General features: G+C 36.1%; 1 protein-coding gene across 2 annotated transcripts in view; it reads left to right on the forward strand.

Annotated features, from left to right (window-relative positions):
* LOC149795925 (synaptogenesis protein syg-2-like) overlaps window positions 1-19,523 on the forward strand; it is a 155,928-nt gene that overhangs the window by 32,487 nt on the left and 103,918 nt on the right. For both annotated transcript variants that reach the window (XM_089965845.1, XM_089965846.1), the window contains exons 4-5: window positions 1,841-2,072; window positions 3,394-3,684. In XM_089965845.1, coding sequence (XP_089821971.1) covers window positions 1,841-2,072; window positions 3,394-3,684 — 523 coding nt within the window. The remainder of the gene's footprint in view (window positions 1-1,840; window positions 2,073-3,393; window positions 3,685-19,523) is intronic.

The following is a 19,523-nucleotide window of genomic DNA, read 5'->3' on the forward strand; positions in this document are numbered from 1 at the left end:
ATGCAGTTAAAAAATTAAACGTTACGCACAGACATTATCAATAGTAATAAAGCTCTCGAAGGGAGGGCACTTACTAGTAATCCCCCACCCCCATGGTACGCACTTGTGCTAAAACAGTAAAGTCATGGGGCGGGGTAAAAGGCGTTGACACAGATCGGTAACAGAAATCTCAAACTCTTATTTAACATTACTTTCCTTTATCATGTGTATTTAATTTAATTGTTTGTTAGTTTTTTAAATATTATTTATTCCATTACATGCGATTGTTATGTACCATTGTTTACTGGAATTGACCTTGTCCAGAACTGAGTTCAGTTTTATCTGACCTGACTGATATTTATATCTCCTTCGATGTTAACAACTTGTTTCCCTTCTTTTGTCTTTCTCAGAGTAAGAGTCATTAGGCTGAGTCACGGTCATACCTTGATTACGTGACAAGTATCAAGTGCCAATTGGTAACAAACTTTATTTTTTTCCAGAAGAATGAACTTTGGACCCTCAATCAGGAATATGTTTTGCGTCTTAATTAGTCTTATAGCTGATGATTTTGATAAAGGTTAGTCATTTTAATCCAACAGCTAGCACTAGAAGTTGTGTTATGTTGTGACCAGTTTGGGCTGAATTTTTATATTCTTCCAATTATTGAATTCAAGTGATTATTTTCCCTGGAAGTACAAATCGTCTCTGATATAAATCATGGACAAAGGCATTTACTGTAATTGATACGGAATTCAAAACTGGAATAATATTTTCTGTTATTCAACAAGAGACTGTTGACACATCTAAACTTCGTAGGTTTTTACAGACGTCATCGCCTTCCATTTTGAATTTCATCGGGATTGGAACCGAAATTCACTTGGAACTTTTCATTGATAGGACTTGTGTTTTTAATTCTCCGGTAATTTTTGGATTTAATTTGCAATACCGTAAGTTTTTCTTTTCTCATATTTTTCACTTTGTGTTCTAGGGAAATAAATTATTTGTTAAATTTTACAATGCTTGTTGTCTTCACTTTTTTCTGTTACTTATTTTAAGAACATAGAGTCATAAAACCTATTATTAAACGCAGGTGGGATACGTTCCATAACTTATATGCTGTACAGAAAATTAATGTGCATCATGTTATACAGTCTCGTTTTTGTACGTTACATATATGACCAACGTGGATACATTGTTCATATGTATGGTACCGACGTAGGTGTGCAACGGTTATGATTGTATGCTTGAATTCACATAGATGCATATTGAAAAGAACTCATGCTGCGACATATGGTCTGACTAAAATAAATATGGTCGATGCATATGTCAGTGTGTAATTTAAATGAAAGTTTAGAATCAGAACTATTTTCGTTTACATTTCTTGCACAAATATATGTTCATATAATAGCACATGGTAATAATCACATGAATTTATAAAGTTTTTCAAACTAAACTATGTAGGAATTTAACAGTCATTGGCTATGATTAATACAAATTGTCTTTTAATAAGTTCTGGAGGCGACTTCTGTTGTGAATGAGCTGTTCTTTATGTTCCAGGTATATTAAGTATCTTCCATTTCCTTAACCTATTCGCTTGGTAGCTTCAGAGTTTGCTTCCGTTTAAATGTAAGACTTCTAAATATTGACTATCGTTGCTTTAGCTCTTAGTTTCCTTTTCGGAAGTGTATATTATCGCATCTAATTTTTCGACGCAAATTGTTCCTCGTTAGTAAGAGGCAGCATTTTATCAAAATGCTAACGTTGAGTTATATTTCAGCAATATATTTTTACATGCAGCTTAGCATTATTCCTAGTTAATGGCATTAAAAATGAACATGTTGAATTGTATATTCTATTGCAGGATACATCTTTTGCAAATTATAGCTTGTACAATGCAACACTTATAGAGATGACTGTAGCAGAAGGAAGCTGTGCATTTCCAGAAAAGATCTTTACAAGCAGTCTTACGCTGTCTCGTTACACCACGTGGTCTGACAACAGCGACAAGACAGTCACGTTCTACTGTGGTATAGAATATTCGAATTCTTCGAGAAACATCTATTCTTCAGCAGCAAAAGGAATACGATTTGCAGGTTAAGTGTAATCCTTCTTGCAGCATGCCATGCTATTCAAAATTCAATGATCCTATGCTTTGACTGTATTTGCAGAACTTGGAAATACCGTGTCTATTTGGATTATACTTTAAGAGAGCAATAGGAAGGCTGTATTGCTGACCGTGTTCCAACAAAGATACAACAGCAATGCCACACTTTGTAAAACTTAATGACAAAATCATAAAATGTGAAGTTGCTTTATTAATAGTTGTCGTTGTTACTTACAGGGAGCGTGTGAATTAAAACATCGATCACTAAACGCCTTGTTGTAAATCTCGACAACGTTTTACACATATGAATATATACAGTTATGGTCCAAAATGTTGTAAAGTTAGTGGCCATAAAGGCTTTGATGGTCGTGTAGTCATAGATTTCGACGTGCCCATGTAACGGATGCCTAGAATGATAACTGTTGAATAATTCAGAATACTTCAAGTGGCAGTTATGATTATTTCGACTCAGGGCCAGTTGGGGTACTTTTATTAATGAAACAACAACCATTTTACAATTAGATAAACCTTCTTTATTTCAGACTGAATGATCCATACCGCTAAAATATAATATGAATGTATTTTGAATATAAGCGATAAATGGTGTAGTATATACACATATACAGACAAATACGGTTCCTGAACGTGACTTTCTATGGTTATTATTGTCATCAATAAAAATACATATTTCATGGTTATATAGTTTGCATTCACGTTAGAGGCATTATTCCATTTACAGATCCACAATAATAAACGTAGAATACTGTTATAAACAAGAGATAATTTTCCTTTTACACAGTCCATCAAGTTTGTCAACAGTGCGCAATCCCAATGTGCAGAAACGTTTTTTAATAAACGTTCCCAATAGCAACCTCTGTTTGCATCTACTTAAGCATTGAACTTACAATCCCTTATATATATATATATATATATATATATATATATATATATATATATATATATATATATATATATATATATATATATATATACACAGAAATAATAATAACGGCGCTAATACAAAACAGTTTTCCAAAATTTGGGACAAAACAAGTTGCTAGTTAGAGTAAGAACAAATTTAAATCCACAAATAAAAGATCACACACATAAAAAGAAACTCTTGACTCTTGCATATCCGAATGTCGTAGACAAAGGATGCATAAAGAATAGAAGAAAGCTAAAAAAGATAACTTTATCAACGGTCTTAAAACGGATAACCTACCTAACTACCTGCGCACATACCTACATATATTCAAATGAATTTGTTAAACTTTTAATAATGCTCTGTATGTCTTTCATTTCTTTGTCAGTTGGAGTTTCAAAGGTTGAATTTGGAAATAACGGTCAGTCATTGCGAAATGCATCTCATCTGAGTGTTACATCAGGGGAAAGAGTGACCTTGACTTGTGTTCCAGGTATCAGTCGACCTTACCCGACCATAGCATTACATATTGGCGGAGAGAAGAAGAGCTCAGAAACCAATAACACCTTTACCTTCATCCCTAGTAATAAGGATCATGACAAGGAGATCTTTTGCAGGGCATACAACGTTGATGCCAGAAAAGCAGTAGAATCTGAAAAATATAGACTTGACGTTAAAGGTAATATATTAATGTTTTGTATCAAAAGATGAAAGACATAGTTTCTTATCGAATAAATTGTCTTGAGTGAATATAGTATGTTTTGTACACTAACATTTGCAGAAACTTTGAGGATTTTCTGGTGCATGTCTAAGAGTGAGTCATTAATTTCTGCAAGCTGAACACTTTTCTAAAATGTTCAAATATGTAATATAATATAAAATGAAATACACAAAATATAAAAGACTAAAACATCTGGGTATGAGTTCTTGCAACTTGGCATCCACATAAAGATGTATGTATTTATTTTATTTTGAAAATGTAGAGCCTTTACTTTTTAAAACATATTCACCTGAATGGGGTTTTTATGTTTCTTTCTGCTATGAAAAAGATTGATTGGCATAATAGTTCATAATTTGGTTACTGAATTTGTCCCGTAAAAAATTGCACTAGAAATATTTATTCAAAAACAAGCTGACATCCACAAATTACACTTGCTTAATTTCATTTTTTTATAACTTGAAGTATATGTATGAAAGCATGTAAGAAGTGAAAGAGGCCACATTAGCGTCAATGGGACTTAGAATTACAATACCCCTCCCCAGGGACACTTTGGCGTCAAAATTTATAGCGTCAATGGGAATTAACATTACAAGACACCCCTGGGCCACCATAGCGTCAAAGTTGATTTTGGGCCACTATAGCGTCAAAATAAAAGATTGAGTTTTGTATAGAGACAATAGGAATGGAACAGGTAGGATCACGTCACAGTACTGGCAACAATGTTGCAAATGGCTGATCTGAATACGCGCTACCTAGGTAGAGACAAATAGAGCAGAAACATATACATATATAACACATACATATATTGTTGAACATCATTCTATCACATATAATATAAAATTGACTGACAATTTTTAAGCAAGAGAAAATACATATTGTTTCGTGGCATACGAGTGGTCTTGAATATGGCCTTTAGGTTTTATCTATTTTCACCACTTCTTCCACCATCTCCTCACTTTCTCTATAATTCCTTTCTTCTTGTTCTTTTCATTGTCTGGCATCCAGTCAGGATGTCCCATCGATCAAAACCTTTCCTGCACCTTGATCCAGTTTTCATTTAGTCTGTCAATGTCCTCTTTTCTCTTTCTGTTTTCTTTGTTCTTTCTCTCCTTAGCCCAGGTATATTTTATCTTCTTCACCTCCTCTTGCAGCCCTTTCTCATAATTTCTTCTGCTTTCTTTAATAGGTCTAATCCCCACTTCACAAAAGACAACTCTGAAATTGACTATTTCTTGTACAAAGTGTCTCACTTTGATCACATCATCAAGGGCTTCCTTCAATGTTCCCACTCTAACATACTTAGGTTTAATAAAGTCTCTTAATTTCTCCACTTCCCCATGTCTTTCAGCAGATCTCTCGGTACTTTCAGACTTCTCACTTGACTTGTCAAAAAGTCTAGGCTGCCTTGATACCTCCATTCATGTGAAAGCCTTTCTATCACATAGACTGCCTCTATCATCCAATACTAACTGTCCTTTAATTCGATGAATTAACTGTGGGTGACGTCACAGTACTGGGAAAAATGTTACAAGTGGCTGACCTGAATACGCGCTACCTAGGTAGAGACAAATAGAGTAGAAACATAGACATATATAACACATAAATATATACATATATGTATTCAATGTGTTGACTAGTAAACGCTTGGGTAGTCAGACTGATTGATTGATAATTTAATTAAAGACTTTGTCGCCCAACAAGGCATGCACGTATGGTTTATATCCAAAACGGACTATTTAATTGATCGTGGGGGAAGGAATTGTACCACATTTCCCAAGCATTTATGTGCTCAAAGAGCACTATTTAATTTAGCCATCAGGTCGTGGGACAAATTAAAGTCCCTAACGACCTGAATGTAAGGTTTTCATGAGTGGGAACGGACCCAACACACACTCATGTAAAAAGATAAAAAACGTGTCTGTTCTATTGAGCCAGGTGTCTACCAAAGCAGAATGTGACGCCCGTCGCGATTAGTCACGACTATGACGTAGCAGCAGAGAGGGTGAACAGACCATAAAATTCCGACAAAACAAATAAAACAAACAAATAAATCATCTCGTAGAAAGGTCAAGATTTTACAAATGAACTTTCCTTGAGATGTTTATTTTTGCAATGACCGATTGTGCCAATAAAACCTCAGTTCGAAATAGTAGCTGAAAAAATAAAGTACTCTACGTGTTTATTTATTTCTTGTTTATTTTTTTGACGACCAACGTTGGTAGGTACCCTCTCTGCTGCTATTAATTTACCACCATACCAAGTTTGATGAATATTTTTCAACTCGTTCTCGCTGTACTTTCTCCTCATCTGTTTCATCTTTATTTGTTTCATCTTTATTTGTTCTATGTTTCAAGTAATATTCAAGTTCTGATGGTGGTTTTTCTATTTTTGGATTTATGTTCTTTCTGTGTTTATAATATATCATCAAACTTCTGTATCGATCTCCGCCGCAATTTTTACAAATCTGATATAATCCTCTAACGCCGTTGTTACATCCAACACATCTTCGTGGACCAGCATGAGGATTTTTCTTTATAAGATAATTATGTTTCTTGCAATATTCTCCACGGCATTTTTTATTACAATTGTTAGTGGTTCCTTGACGTAACCACGCACAGTTGTTCATTATATTAATGATATCTATTTAATTCAATTTAATTTTATCATCACCCCTGTTACCCAAATATTTTATCAATACCCACACGATATCTTGTTCTTGGATCATGTAAATTTATTGTTATAAATCCATGCGGGGTAGCTTGCGCTCGTGAGAAGAAATTTTTGAATTTAATTATATCCATGTCACCACCACACCAAGTTTGATGAATATTTCGCAACGTGTGTGTGTCTACGCCATTAAACACAACTAAAATGTTGCAGTTGTCTCTGATCACCTTCGGAATTTGTGTATATCGTTGAGTAACATAGATCACATCTGTATTTTTATGTCTACCTCGGGAAAATATTCTGGCTGGATTTGATTGTTTATCTAGCATCACATCGTCGTATACAACTAAATTATTAATAAATCCGTCCAAAACATCTACGGATGGTGCTTCATCAATATCGGTTATAAACTCTATAACATCATTATCTTCATCCAGTAATCGCGCGTTTTCATTGAAATCTTTAAGTACATCATAACATCGCTGATCATCAACGGATGGTGCTACTAAATATAATTTATCCCATTTCAACCATCTCATTATCAGATTAAGTAATAATTGCGTCTTACCCGATCCAGATGGTCCTATGATAATCATTCTGATGGAGTTCGGTAGCGCAGGATGATGCTTAACTGGCTCTCGTTGCCGAGTTGCTGAGAAATCAATTATATCCATATATATTATAACATTAATTTATATTGTTTACGCTGTAAAGTTAAAACTCCAACTATTGATTTAGCTACAGTTACAACAAAAAATAAAAAAATAGCGTACGGTGGAAAATGTTCTGTATGCTGTAGAAAGAAATTTTCATTTTTACCTAATAAGCGCGGTGGTGATATTGCTAATTTGATGTCAAAGTTTCCAGGTGCTCCATGGGCTAAATACAGCGGAGAAAAACATCTACCAGGATATAATTATTGCGGTCCTGGTACTCGACTTGATATCAGGCTCGATAATCAAGATCAACCAAAACCAGGCGAGGAACCAATAAATGCTATTGATCGAGCTTGTCATGCTCATGATGTAGCTTATAAAAGTCAAAATCTACAAGATAGGCATATTGCAGATGTAAAATTAATTCATTCATTAAATTCTATAAAAAATAAAAATATTAGAGAATCATTAGCTAATTGGTTAGTAAGATCCTCGATGAAAGGTAAATTAGCGATTGGGGCTGGTAATTAATAATGGAATCAATTTATTATTCGCCGAGAGGATACTGGAGAGGCAAAGCAGCAATTGGTAAACTCGCTGATGCAGCATCGGTTAAACATTCTACTGCTAAAACGTGGTTATCTAAACAAGCAATATGGCAAATTTATCTACCACGTCCTAAACACATTCAGTACGCGTATTTCGATGTCAGTGTTCCTAATGAAGTTCATCAAGCTGATATTCTGTTTTTACCGCATGATACTGTACGTGGAAAAACGTACAAATACGCGCTAACCGTAGTTGATGTTGCAAGTAGATATAAAGAAGCAGAACCGCTATCGGCGAAAACATCATCTGAAGTAGCCGATGCGTTTGAACGAATTTATCAACGAGGACTCGGACCACAAGGTGGTCTACGATGGCCACAGCTACTACAGGTTGATCCTGGTAAGGAATTTCTTGGTCCAGTATCATCGCTGATGAAACAACATAATACCAAAATACGACGAGGTCATACTGCAATTCACCGTGATCAAGCAATTGTTGAGCGATTTAATCGAACACTTGCTGAACGGTTATTTGGATATCAATACGCGAGGGAATTTATTCAGGATAAGAGATCTCGTGAATGGGTTGCAAGATTACCAATCGTGATAGCTGCATTAAATAATGAGATCACACGAACAACCAACATGAAACCCATTAGCGCGGTCACAAAAAAAAATATACCAACACAACGGAAAGATGCTGGAAAACAAAAAATATTAGGTGATGTCACAGTCAGATATTTATATGAGCCTGGTGAACTTGAAGGTGGTAGCGCGAGAGCAACTGATCCTATTTGGAGTGTTACCACACACAAAATATCTACCGTGACAAGATCCACTGGAAGAAATGTAGGCGTTTCCAGACCTGCAATCTACAGATTAGATTCTGCTGCTCCTCAACGTGGATTTACACGTGAACAACTACAAATAATTCCCGCGGATACACAACTACCGCCGCGATCACTCCGGTGATTTCGATCACTTAACTAGCGCCTCTACGTCGATTACATTCGAGACAGGTTAACATGGTATTTTCTCGTGTATGACCGCGACTATTATCTTTTCTATCTACGGTAAATTGTCTTGAATCATTACTCGAATACCGCCATAACATTATACAATTACAACTGGTGCAATGATTGTTCTGCTGCTGTTTTAACTCAATAATAAATTCAACATCAAGATCAAAGTCACGTTTATTTTTTTTATCAGATTGTTTGTATCCGATTAATTTTTTTCTTATTATATCATCATCGATGATGTTAAATTTATCAACGATTTCAGGAATTATAATTCTACGTAATTGAGATATATTTCTGACCCTCGATACCGCTAAATAAACTAAATTTGACCACTCGATGCGATCGTCTACAATCCAGACTCGTGTATCAGAAATAGTTAATCCCTGAGACGAGTGGATCGTCATAGCGTATCCTAACACCCATGGAGATTTGTCAGCGTGTAATGCATCTTCGACCACACTGATATCAACGGCGACAATATCATTTAATACGAGATTCTGTTTCCTTGACTCTGTCTGTCCTGGAATATCAACATTAATATTCTGTTTTCGTGTATCTGATGGTCTATAACACAACGGTACGGGTAGTTCTGAATATTGTTCTTTATGTAGTTGAAATAACTGTTGTTGTAAAGCGTCTCTGATTATTTTTCTACTTGCTACGATCAAATCGTTGGGTCTCCATGAGTTCAAAAAATCACTCATTGATGTCTCTGAGATCACTCCACGTAATATTTCACACTGAATTTTGTTTGATTGTAATCTGATTAATTTTTTAAACTCCTTCAAATTTGCATCAAGAGCTCTATGATCATCATCTATTTCTTCGTAATAATCAACGAAATTTTTTAACCAGTCATGTGGAGATGGTCCAACAAAAGGCGGCGGTTGACCATGATCGCCACACATTATTATGGCGGTATTTTTCGTCAACAACCAATCAAGAAACATTTTTAATGTATCCAATGAGACCGTACATATCTCATCCCAAATAATTATTTTAGGTATATATTTTTCCCCCATCCGTTCAGAAGTCCATGTATCCCCGCGCCATCGGAAGAAACTATGATACGTGCACGATTGTACTTGCCGCTGTTTCATCTCACGTGCAAGTCTATGTGTGGGTGTCAGCACGATTATATCTGAATTTCTAAAAACATTAATCGTTCGAGTTGTTTTGCCGCATCCACCAGGTCCATTGAGATATACTGTCTTATATCTGGTTATTGGATCACTCAACGATGGTGCCTTCGACATTTCTGATATTTTATTACCCTCACGATAAACATCTCTCACTGGAACATCTGCTGATTCTACATAATTGTGTAATAGTTCCTTTTTTATTCTCCACGAACCCCATCGTTCATCATTACTTGTAAATTTCATAACAGGTTCTAAATATTTACTTGAAATATAAAATGAGTCCGTTGCGACTCTGACTGCGGTCTCAGGAAATCTATTAATCATCGATAATAAATTTATAGAAACATAAGCCAACATGGAAGATCTTAGATGAGTATATTGCGGGGATACGTCATTTATGTAACTAACGATCGTACCTAATTTTGTTCCGTCGGATAAATAAACACTCTCTCGATTTACAAATGTATTTTTCGCCGTTGTATCAGCGATTATAAAATCGTACTCGGCATCATCTAAAATTAATCGTGCGTGATGTCTTTTATAATCATATGCACCACCTTGAGTAAATTTACCTATAATTTTTCTACCGAGATCTTTTGCGGTTTTGAGTTTATTAGGAATATCATCTTCGGAAACATCAGGATATTTTTCCTTAAACTCGCTGATAACTTCAGAATCTGACATGGGCAACCAAACTTTGGTCTGTGCATGATATGATATAATTGCCTCACTGACCACCAACGATGTCAGTATCGCACAATCTAGCATATATCGCAACAAAACTATAGGTGCCCAACGTTTTTCACAAAAATGTCTGCCAAACCAAACATAACAAATCTTGTGAAGATTTTCGTTAAACTCGAACGACTCAATACAGGCGAATCCAGTCAGATCAAAATCAGGTAATGGTCCATTAATTGCCACTCGCGTCATCTCGTTTGTAGGGTGACCAAATCTTTCAAAGTACGTAGAACAATCTCCGTATCCCAGAAAACTTCCTGGATAACATGCAACCATATCAACCGAAATAACATCATTGTAATTGTATTTGGTATTCCATAATCCGCCATGTCCATATTCGACGCAACTTGCGCGTACGTCCTCGAGTAAATCAAATCGTGTTGGTTTCCATGAATTTCGTTCTCTGGCGAAATGAGCCGCAACAGATGGAACGGTAAAACAATTAGTTAGTAATTTGTCAGTATTTTCCGCGTGCTTGCACTGTAAAAACGTCGCAAGATTTTTCATCTCGTCATGGAGGGATTCTGTGCGATATATTTCACCGTTCGGTTTGACAAACTGATCAAATTCACCCTCCTCATTACTTTTGAATAACCATACCGATACAGGATCGGTTTTACTTATTTCGTTGATAAAATCAAACATATCTGTGGGATAAAATCTAACAGTTCGATCACGTGGAAATATTGTTACTGCGTTAGTCCATGCGTGCGCGTTATGATCGATAATATTTATTGGAGCTCCTTTCGATTTATATTTCGACTGGTACAGTACTTCTCCCGTTATTGTTGCTACGGTTATTGGAAATTTTAATATTTTTCCTAACTCAGCAACATCTTTTATTGTAGCACCGGTATCCCTAACTGAATCAGCCCACGAGTTTATTTTTTCACGCCTTAAATCGGTTAATCCATTTCCACGCATCGCGTTTGTAAAGTGTTCTATTACTCGTTCAGCCACACAATTTAGCCTTGACAAGGTCAAGGATGATAATTTCATCGGCGCTAGTTTATCAACGTTAGGTTTTTTATTTATCTCATAAATTCCATAAATAACCGCTGTTACAGGATACGCTCGCTCATAATACGGTTTATCAATACCAGTCAATAGACCCGGTCTGGAATTTTTACTTAATATGATAGTTTTATTATTATTAAGGACAGGATCATATTTGTCACGGATAATCCAACAACCTGTTTCTGTTAATACAATAAATTTTACTCTGAAGAAATATTTTTGATTGCCCTCGTATTCAGCGATGTAGTTAATGATAGTTGCCGCTCGCTTGTCATTCATTGTAGCGTCCGTGACAAAGTCCTTGACTCCGTCAAGGCGTATGATCTTGAACGTTGACCATGTATGAGATGCACCATCCGTGTAAAATTCTTTCTTAGCGTCGTGAATTTTCGAGATCAAACTTTTATTTTTCGGATCAACCAGATCTCGTACTGGCAAGTCAGAAGATAATCTGTCAAGGTTGAATTTATACTTAACAGGCCTAGTTTGGGATAATCTCTCAAACTCGTTCATATAATTAAAACAAATATTTAAATAAAGAAAATTATATATATATACAATGTCCCAATGCAGATGGTTGATGATCGGCTCAGTAAATCGATGCAACAAATCCTGTAGAAAGGAATTTTGTTGGATGCACTCACAAAACATACGACGAGGAAGTCTAGGACCAATACCATGTCTACGGTGTGGTATTGGAGTACGTGGAAAGACAAAATTATGTGGGAAGTGCGGCGGGAAACGGTTCAGAGAACTTAAAAGATATTATGACAAAAAAAATAATAGCGGTGAAAACGCTATAAAATCCGTGAAGGATTATATATCAAGATTTCAGACAAACAATGATTTAAACATATAATATTATTATAATGGAGCAAAATATATTTGTCCCACATCCTGTCATAACAAACTATGAATCAAATATTAATGGTGTCATCAGACACTGTAGGTTAAAAAAACCAGTTGGTAATGTTACTAATACTGGCTATCTAAGGTTCACAGTTGGAAAGAAAAGATATCATTGTCATCGTTTCATATACGAGTGTCACAAGGGTTTGATCAAAGACGGTCTTGTTATTGATCATATTGATGGAAATCCTCAAAACAATAATTTATCCAATTTACAAGCTATCTCTCACAGTGAGAATAATACACGTGGAAATACAGGAAGATATAAGACAATCGGAAAGAGGGTGGTAATTTCTACAAACATAGAAACCGGTAAAGAAATTATGTTTCAGTCTATGAACGCTGCTGCGACATATTTTGATATTAACTCGCGTGTGGTAAAATACGTCGCAGATAATATGACCAGATCTACTTTCTCGAAAAAATATAAGCAGAAAATTACATTTCAGTATCAATAACTATCATCACCACATTATTAACTATCATCACCACATTATTAACTATCATCACCACATTGAATTAATTTTTTAATTTATGTCAGTAGGTCCTCCATACACTACTGAATTTTTGATTTAAGGGGAGATTACTTTGTAATATATAGTTTTCTTCGTAGATGGTTGGTTTTTTATGATCGTAATTAGTCAGTTTAACTAATTACATCGTAACTAATTACTCGTAGAAGTATTATTTATGTTTTTTAAATATTTTCCCATCATACAACACATGATCCGTAGGAAGCTGTGTGTGAAACAGAAACCGTTACTCATTGTAATTGACCTGCAGTTGTGTGTTCACTGAACTTACATTCTGGAAAGTTCTTTGACTGGTGCATTAATGCTACTGTTATTATTGATTTTCGGTCTGCTACAAATACAGAAACTATTATTCAGAAACTGTTATAAATACAGAAACTATTATTCAGAAACTGTTATTATTCAGAAACCGTTATTATTCAGAAACTGTTATAAATACAGAAACTGTTATAAATACAGAAACTGTTATTATCCAGAAACTGTTATAAATACAGAAACTGTTAAATACAGAAACCGTTATTATTCAGAAACCGCTGTTTAGTGTAAATATTGGTTCCTTAGCTATATATTAACTTCCGAAACATATGTTCGTAACAATGTTTGATAGCTCGATCAGTATGGTATTGGACTGTGGCGCTCGCGGTCCAGGATCGAATCCCCATGGCTGACAATTTGTCGGTGGTGCGCATAATTGCGATTTTTATAATAGTGGGGGGAACCGCAAGAACCCCTCCGCTCAGCAAATTCACAACCACAATATTGACTTGTGGTTGATACATATTTTCGTATCACCCACTGGATTAATTATTGTGGGTGTGATTTTGCTGAGCGTACATGTTTGTACTGTCCTTAGTTAAGTTATATGTTTGTACTTCATTCATAATCTGAGCTCGCTAATACACTCGATAGGGGCTCTTCATTCATTGTATATAACCATTTCATTGTATATATGTATGTCCTCTAAACTTGGTAGATTGCGGTGGCAAGCTACGAGTTTAATGAGGACTGTGCTGTCCTTAGTTAGTTATATGTTATATGTATATCCTCTAAACTTGGTAGATTGCGGTGGCAAGCTACGAGTTTAATGAGGACTGTGCTGTCCTTAGTTAGTTATATGTTATATGTATATCCTCTAAACTTGGTAGATTGCGGTGGCAAGCTACGAGTTTATGAGGGTTGTGCCGTCCTCCCTCTTGGGCCTCTAGACCGTTGTTTGGCGGGTTAGGGGCTCTCGTAGAGGGAATAATTTGCCTAACGAACTTGGTAGATTGCGGTGGCAAGCTACAAGTTCTTGGCTGTGCTGTCCCTGAAACATCCCGACGAACTCGCTAATACACTCGATAGGTGTTCTAGGGATATTTTTTTTATTTTAAAGATTTATATATTATATAATGAACCATGAAAATATCAATGATGTAATTGTCGCTATTAAAAAATTTAAAAAAGATGGAATTAATATATCTGATGAACTTAATCCTGAAAAAATAGTTTCTGACTTTGAGATTTTACAAGAACGTAAAACCATGGGGACACACACACTATCATCTGAATACAGGCTCATGAAACGGATTCAATCGGCAATGTTTCAGTCGCTAGCTACCGTAGAAGATGATCATGTGAAGGAGTTCGTTCCTCTCTCTGCCGCCGTAGAAAGAATTAAGTCGTTATTATCCCACGAGTATGAGGCAAAGAAAACGATTAGTACCCGTATAAGACTATTAAGAAAAATAATGTTAGATCGTGAAACGATCAAAAAGTAACTTCGTTACTGATGAAACGATCCAGAGTAACTTCGTTACTGATGAAACGATCCAAGGTAACCCCGTTACTGATGAAACGATCCAAGGTAACCTCGTTACTGATGATAATGAAAATGAAAGTTTTGGTAACTGGGGTCCATGTCAACGCTGACCACGTGTATTGGTAGTCAAAATCAAGAAAGTTCTAACCTTGTCAAATTTGTTCCTAATAAATTTTATTTATTATAAATTTTATTTTTACTGAGGATTTATTTTTTTTTTACTAAAATCAAGAAAAATGCACAAATTACTTGATTCTGACGGGGTAGTTGGTAGTCAAAATCAAAGAAAAATGCACGAATTACTTGATTTCTGACGGGGTAGTTGGTAGTCAAAATCAGGAAAATTGAGCAATTTCGTTGTATTTTAGTAAAAAAAAAAATAAAAATCTCAGTAAATAAATAAATAAAATTTATTAGGAACAAATTTGACAAGGTTAGAACTTTCTTGATTTTGATGGGGTAGTTGGTAGTCAAAATCAAGTAGTTCGTGCATTTTTATGTTTCTGAGGGGGTAGTTGGTAGTCAAAATCAAGTAGTTCGTGCATTTTTATGTTTCTGAGGGGGTAGTTGGTAGTCAAAATCAAGTAATTTGTACAATTTCAGTAAAATTAATAAATATTATTTTTTTTTAAGTTGATCGAATTTGATTCTGATCTCTGTTACAAATGTTCTTCTAACTGTTAAGAAATCCTCGTGTGTAAAAACCTCCTCCACATGAAGATCTACGATAAAGTCTTTACGACTTTACATACAGATTTATTACAAGCTCTTCTTCACGTATGTCAATCAAGCGATTAAGGTGGTCTGTGAGTTTAAAATTGATTCGTGTTATCATATTATTGTGACACCGCAAATACACGGGATTAGTTGGTTCTTGCACGATTAAATTTCCAGGGGGAACTTGTGGTGTGAACGTGTACAGGATGTATCCTTGTTGAGCCTGATTTGATCTTCCGAGATCTATTTGATAGCTGCCATCGATTACGTCACAAACCAGATTGACCGCGACCGTCGATGTTATATTAACGATCCGCGGAGATACGTGTCTTCCGCCGCCATGTGGATCATTATCATGTCTGAGAACGGTTGGAGGTGATACTAGTTTTTTCCACGCATCGAGTATTTTAGGGAAGTTTTCGTCGATAAGATCGTTTAATAATTTTACTAGTTCTCTAGCATCAATCCCCGGTATTACAAATGTTGGTAATTGTTGTTCAGTTATTTTGTAATGATTGAGAAACCATGGTTTAGCTTTATAATTATCAATAATTTCATCACCGTATTTAACCATGTTCACACTGATAGTTTTATTAACGTATCTAATATCTGATATGACCTGATTTAGATGTTTTATCGTCTCAATGATTTTTTGTTTTACGTCATCGCTGTAGCTATCAGTAAAGAAATTTCGTAGTTTGTTGATTGATTGTTTAAATTCAAAAATAACAGGATCAGAATATGATTTAATAAATTCTTCATCTACGAGTGGATATACTCTAGCACCTGTACGAGCATTACGTAAATCATATATTATTATACGAATTTTTTCACCATCAGGAGTACCTGTAGAAACGTAAATGTCGTCCTCACTCCATGGAAATTTACCTCTATATTCAGGAACTGTCATAAATTTTGCTTCATCTGTGATAAAATCACCCCTCGTTGGTTCTGGTGGTCCTTCATACACCGGGGGAATTTCAGGCCATCCTAGCACGGATCTGATTGAAGATTGATAAATATCAACGGCATAATCAGGCGAGTTTATTTCAACCGTCGAGGACAACGTCGGCTCATGAACGTTTATTGATATTTTTGATTCCTTTCCCGTTATTGATTTTATTCTACGTGCAAATTCCTCACCGATCTCTTCAATCTGGTAACTGCCAGTTGGTATTCCAACAACAACCCAGTCAGGTGTTCCATCGGATTTGTTCTTGTTAGCAAATACAAGCGAATTATTTGCTGGTGTACCATGAAACGATTTTGATCTGATATTTGGCCAGCTGTAATATACCCGTAATTGAGCTAGTGCTATTTCTTTTACTGGAATTGCAGTAGGAAAATTAACACTAAATTCAGGATTAGTTGAACTTACCGAGATCATCGTTATCTTTGGCGGAGTTGTGTTGGTCACGATCTGCTGGAGTAATTCTGTCATTATTAATACTTGTATCTTTAATACCTTCATCGTATATTTTGGTCATCATTGAAAATTCGAAATCAGATATAATTCCATCACTGAGACTCGCTGATAACAACGAGGATAATTTCGAGTATGCTACCGTCACTGTATGTAATTTTATTTTGTAATCGGATAACTTTTCGTTCGTACAAGTACATATTTTTTTTGTGATGATACCAAGCACACCTGCAATAGTTGTTGCTGCTGAAATACAAACAGTTACAGCTACTGGTGCCATCGTTGTCAACGCTGATAATATTACACCGGTTCCAGCAACAACAGCGGATACTGAATAAACAATCACATCAACGATAACCAATCGTCGTCGATATTTTTTTACTTTTACTGTATATTGATCGACTTGATCTTTTAGCGCAGCCTGCCATTCACGTGCTTGATTGTATCTGTATTGTGCACCGTCCATATATATTTTTATGCAGTAAACAATTGAGGTGTTTCAGCTACAAATTCCAAACACCACCAGTAAGATGTTGCGGTTAATGTCTTATCATCTACTTCCAGGATAAATACTTCTTCGATTCCGCTATTTAATATAACAGATACAACCCCGGAAAACCTGTCTGTGGAATGACGCCATGGAAACGTTGTAAATATTTCAAATTTTGCAGCACTAAACACAGATAGCCTGTACACGCCAGTGACTGTTGCGGTATATTTGATATTTTTATTTTGCTGCGACCATGTTGCAAATCCCGATGATACCGTGCATACGATGTTTGTGATATGCCCGGGAGTTATTTCAGCTGGAATTTTAATCAGATTGGTTTTATTGATAATCTCAGGAATTCCCGCTACGATGTCTAGTTGTGTTCGTTTGATCGTGTCTAGGTTACTTTTGATATCAGAAAGTTTCATGTCAATGACGGAAGGATTTCCAAAGAATTTATTTATGGCATCATCGGTTTTTTGAAAATTTCTTCGAAGCCTTGTAAACGCGCCCGTGTGAACGTCATACTCGGCCCGTAGCGTGGATAATTTACCGTCTACGGTGCCATAGTTGACATCAACGTATTTTTTTGTTGCTGCGTCTTCGTCAGATGTTGGATCTTTTAAAACTACTATTTTGTTTCCGTTCATGCTGAGTTCACCCATCATTGTGTCACCGGTGTTTCTCACGCGATTAGCAACACTTTTTACAATTTCATCTCTGATGGTTTTAAGTGACATACTTGAATCTCTGATTTTTCCGCTATCAGTAAACACGGGAATATTATCCGTAACTGCACCGAGTACTCGCCGGACTATATCATTCCATCTGATATTGCTGGTTTTTAGTTTACCATATCGATCTTGAAAAATAACAACTTCATCTGGGTCAACTCCAGCAAGGTTCATAATATCAGCGAGGTCATCTTTAGTCGCATACTTTGACAGATCAACGTCGGATTTTATTTTCTTACCAGTAGAAGATCTTCCGTAAATGTCAACCATTATAATAAGATCCGTTGTTTAAAATGCTTTACGCGCAACATATCGGTTGCTTGTATAATCGTGCACGACTTTATGTGGCGGCTTGGATGATTTTGATATTGCGTCGAGTACATTAATTACTTCACGGCCGCATATTGGCGGATCTGTCATTGTTTGTGTGGGTAGCGTTGAATACCAAACTTTATAACCGCTAGTTGTTGCGTGGAGTGGTGCGACATACTTGATAAATTCAACAGGTGGAGCTAACCCGTACGAGTCAAAATAAACAATTCCACGCGGATCAATCGCGTATGATACCCAATGAGTACCAGGTCCGGAACGTTTGTCGAGATTAATAATACCTGTTTCTAGTTTGTTTGGTTGTTTCGGTAATTGATCTCGCATAAAAACACCTCTAAAGGCGGATATTTTTAATTTTTTAGCAGCATCAAGTAAATCAAAATTTGATGATGGAACATTTAACGAAATGACCCTGGAAGCCTTAGGCCTCTCCCCCAACGAGATCCCGGTAATCTTAGACCGCGCCCCTTTTTTTTGTATCCCCGCCCTGTTGCTTTCTTTAGTGCCATTCCAGCGGCTGTTCCAACAGCACCTAACGCGGCCGCTTTTGCTACAGCTGGAGCAGCTGCAGCTATTAATGCCGGAATGGCCGCAAGAAGTGGAAATATACCACCCGTTTTAACCATGTCTTTGATGGCGCTCGAGGAGAGATGGAATTGAACTCCAGTTTTTGATTCTAGGGCTTTATTGAAATGTTTAATCTGATTATTTGTCAGCGATAATTTGTTTGGACCACCACCAATTTGATCTCGTTTTAGTGATATTTTAGTTCCGCATTTGTTGGCGGTTTTTGATTGAAGCTTTTTTACCTGACCCGGGGTCAGAGTAACATTAACATGACCATACGACATTTTTATATAAAATATATTTTTCTAAATAACACGATTAAAGATTTTCCACCGGTGCATCAACGACCCTCATTCGACCACTACCACCTTCAAGTAGCATGGCCTTGTCGCTAAGTATGACCGCGATCGCTCTGTAGGCACCACCAGCTGGTGGGTTAGTAACATGAGCTCGAAAGTGTATATCAACAACAGATTGTTTGGATAAATCAAGATGTTCTA

Source organism: Sinohyriopsis cumingii, chromosome 7 (genome assembly GCF_028554795.1).
Source record: "Sinohyriopsis cumingii isolate HCF-2022 chromosome 7, ASM2855479v2, whole genome shotgun sequence".
Classification (NCBI taxonomy): Eukaryota; Metazoa; Mollusca; class Bivalvia; order Unionida; family Unionidae; genus Sinohyriopsis; species Sinohyriopsis cumingii.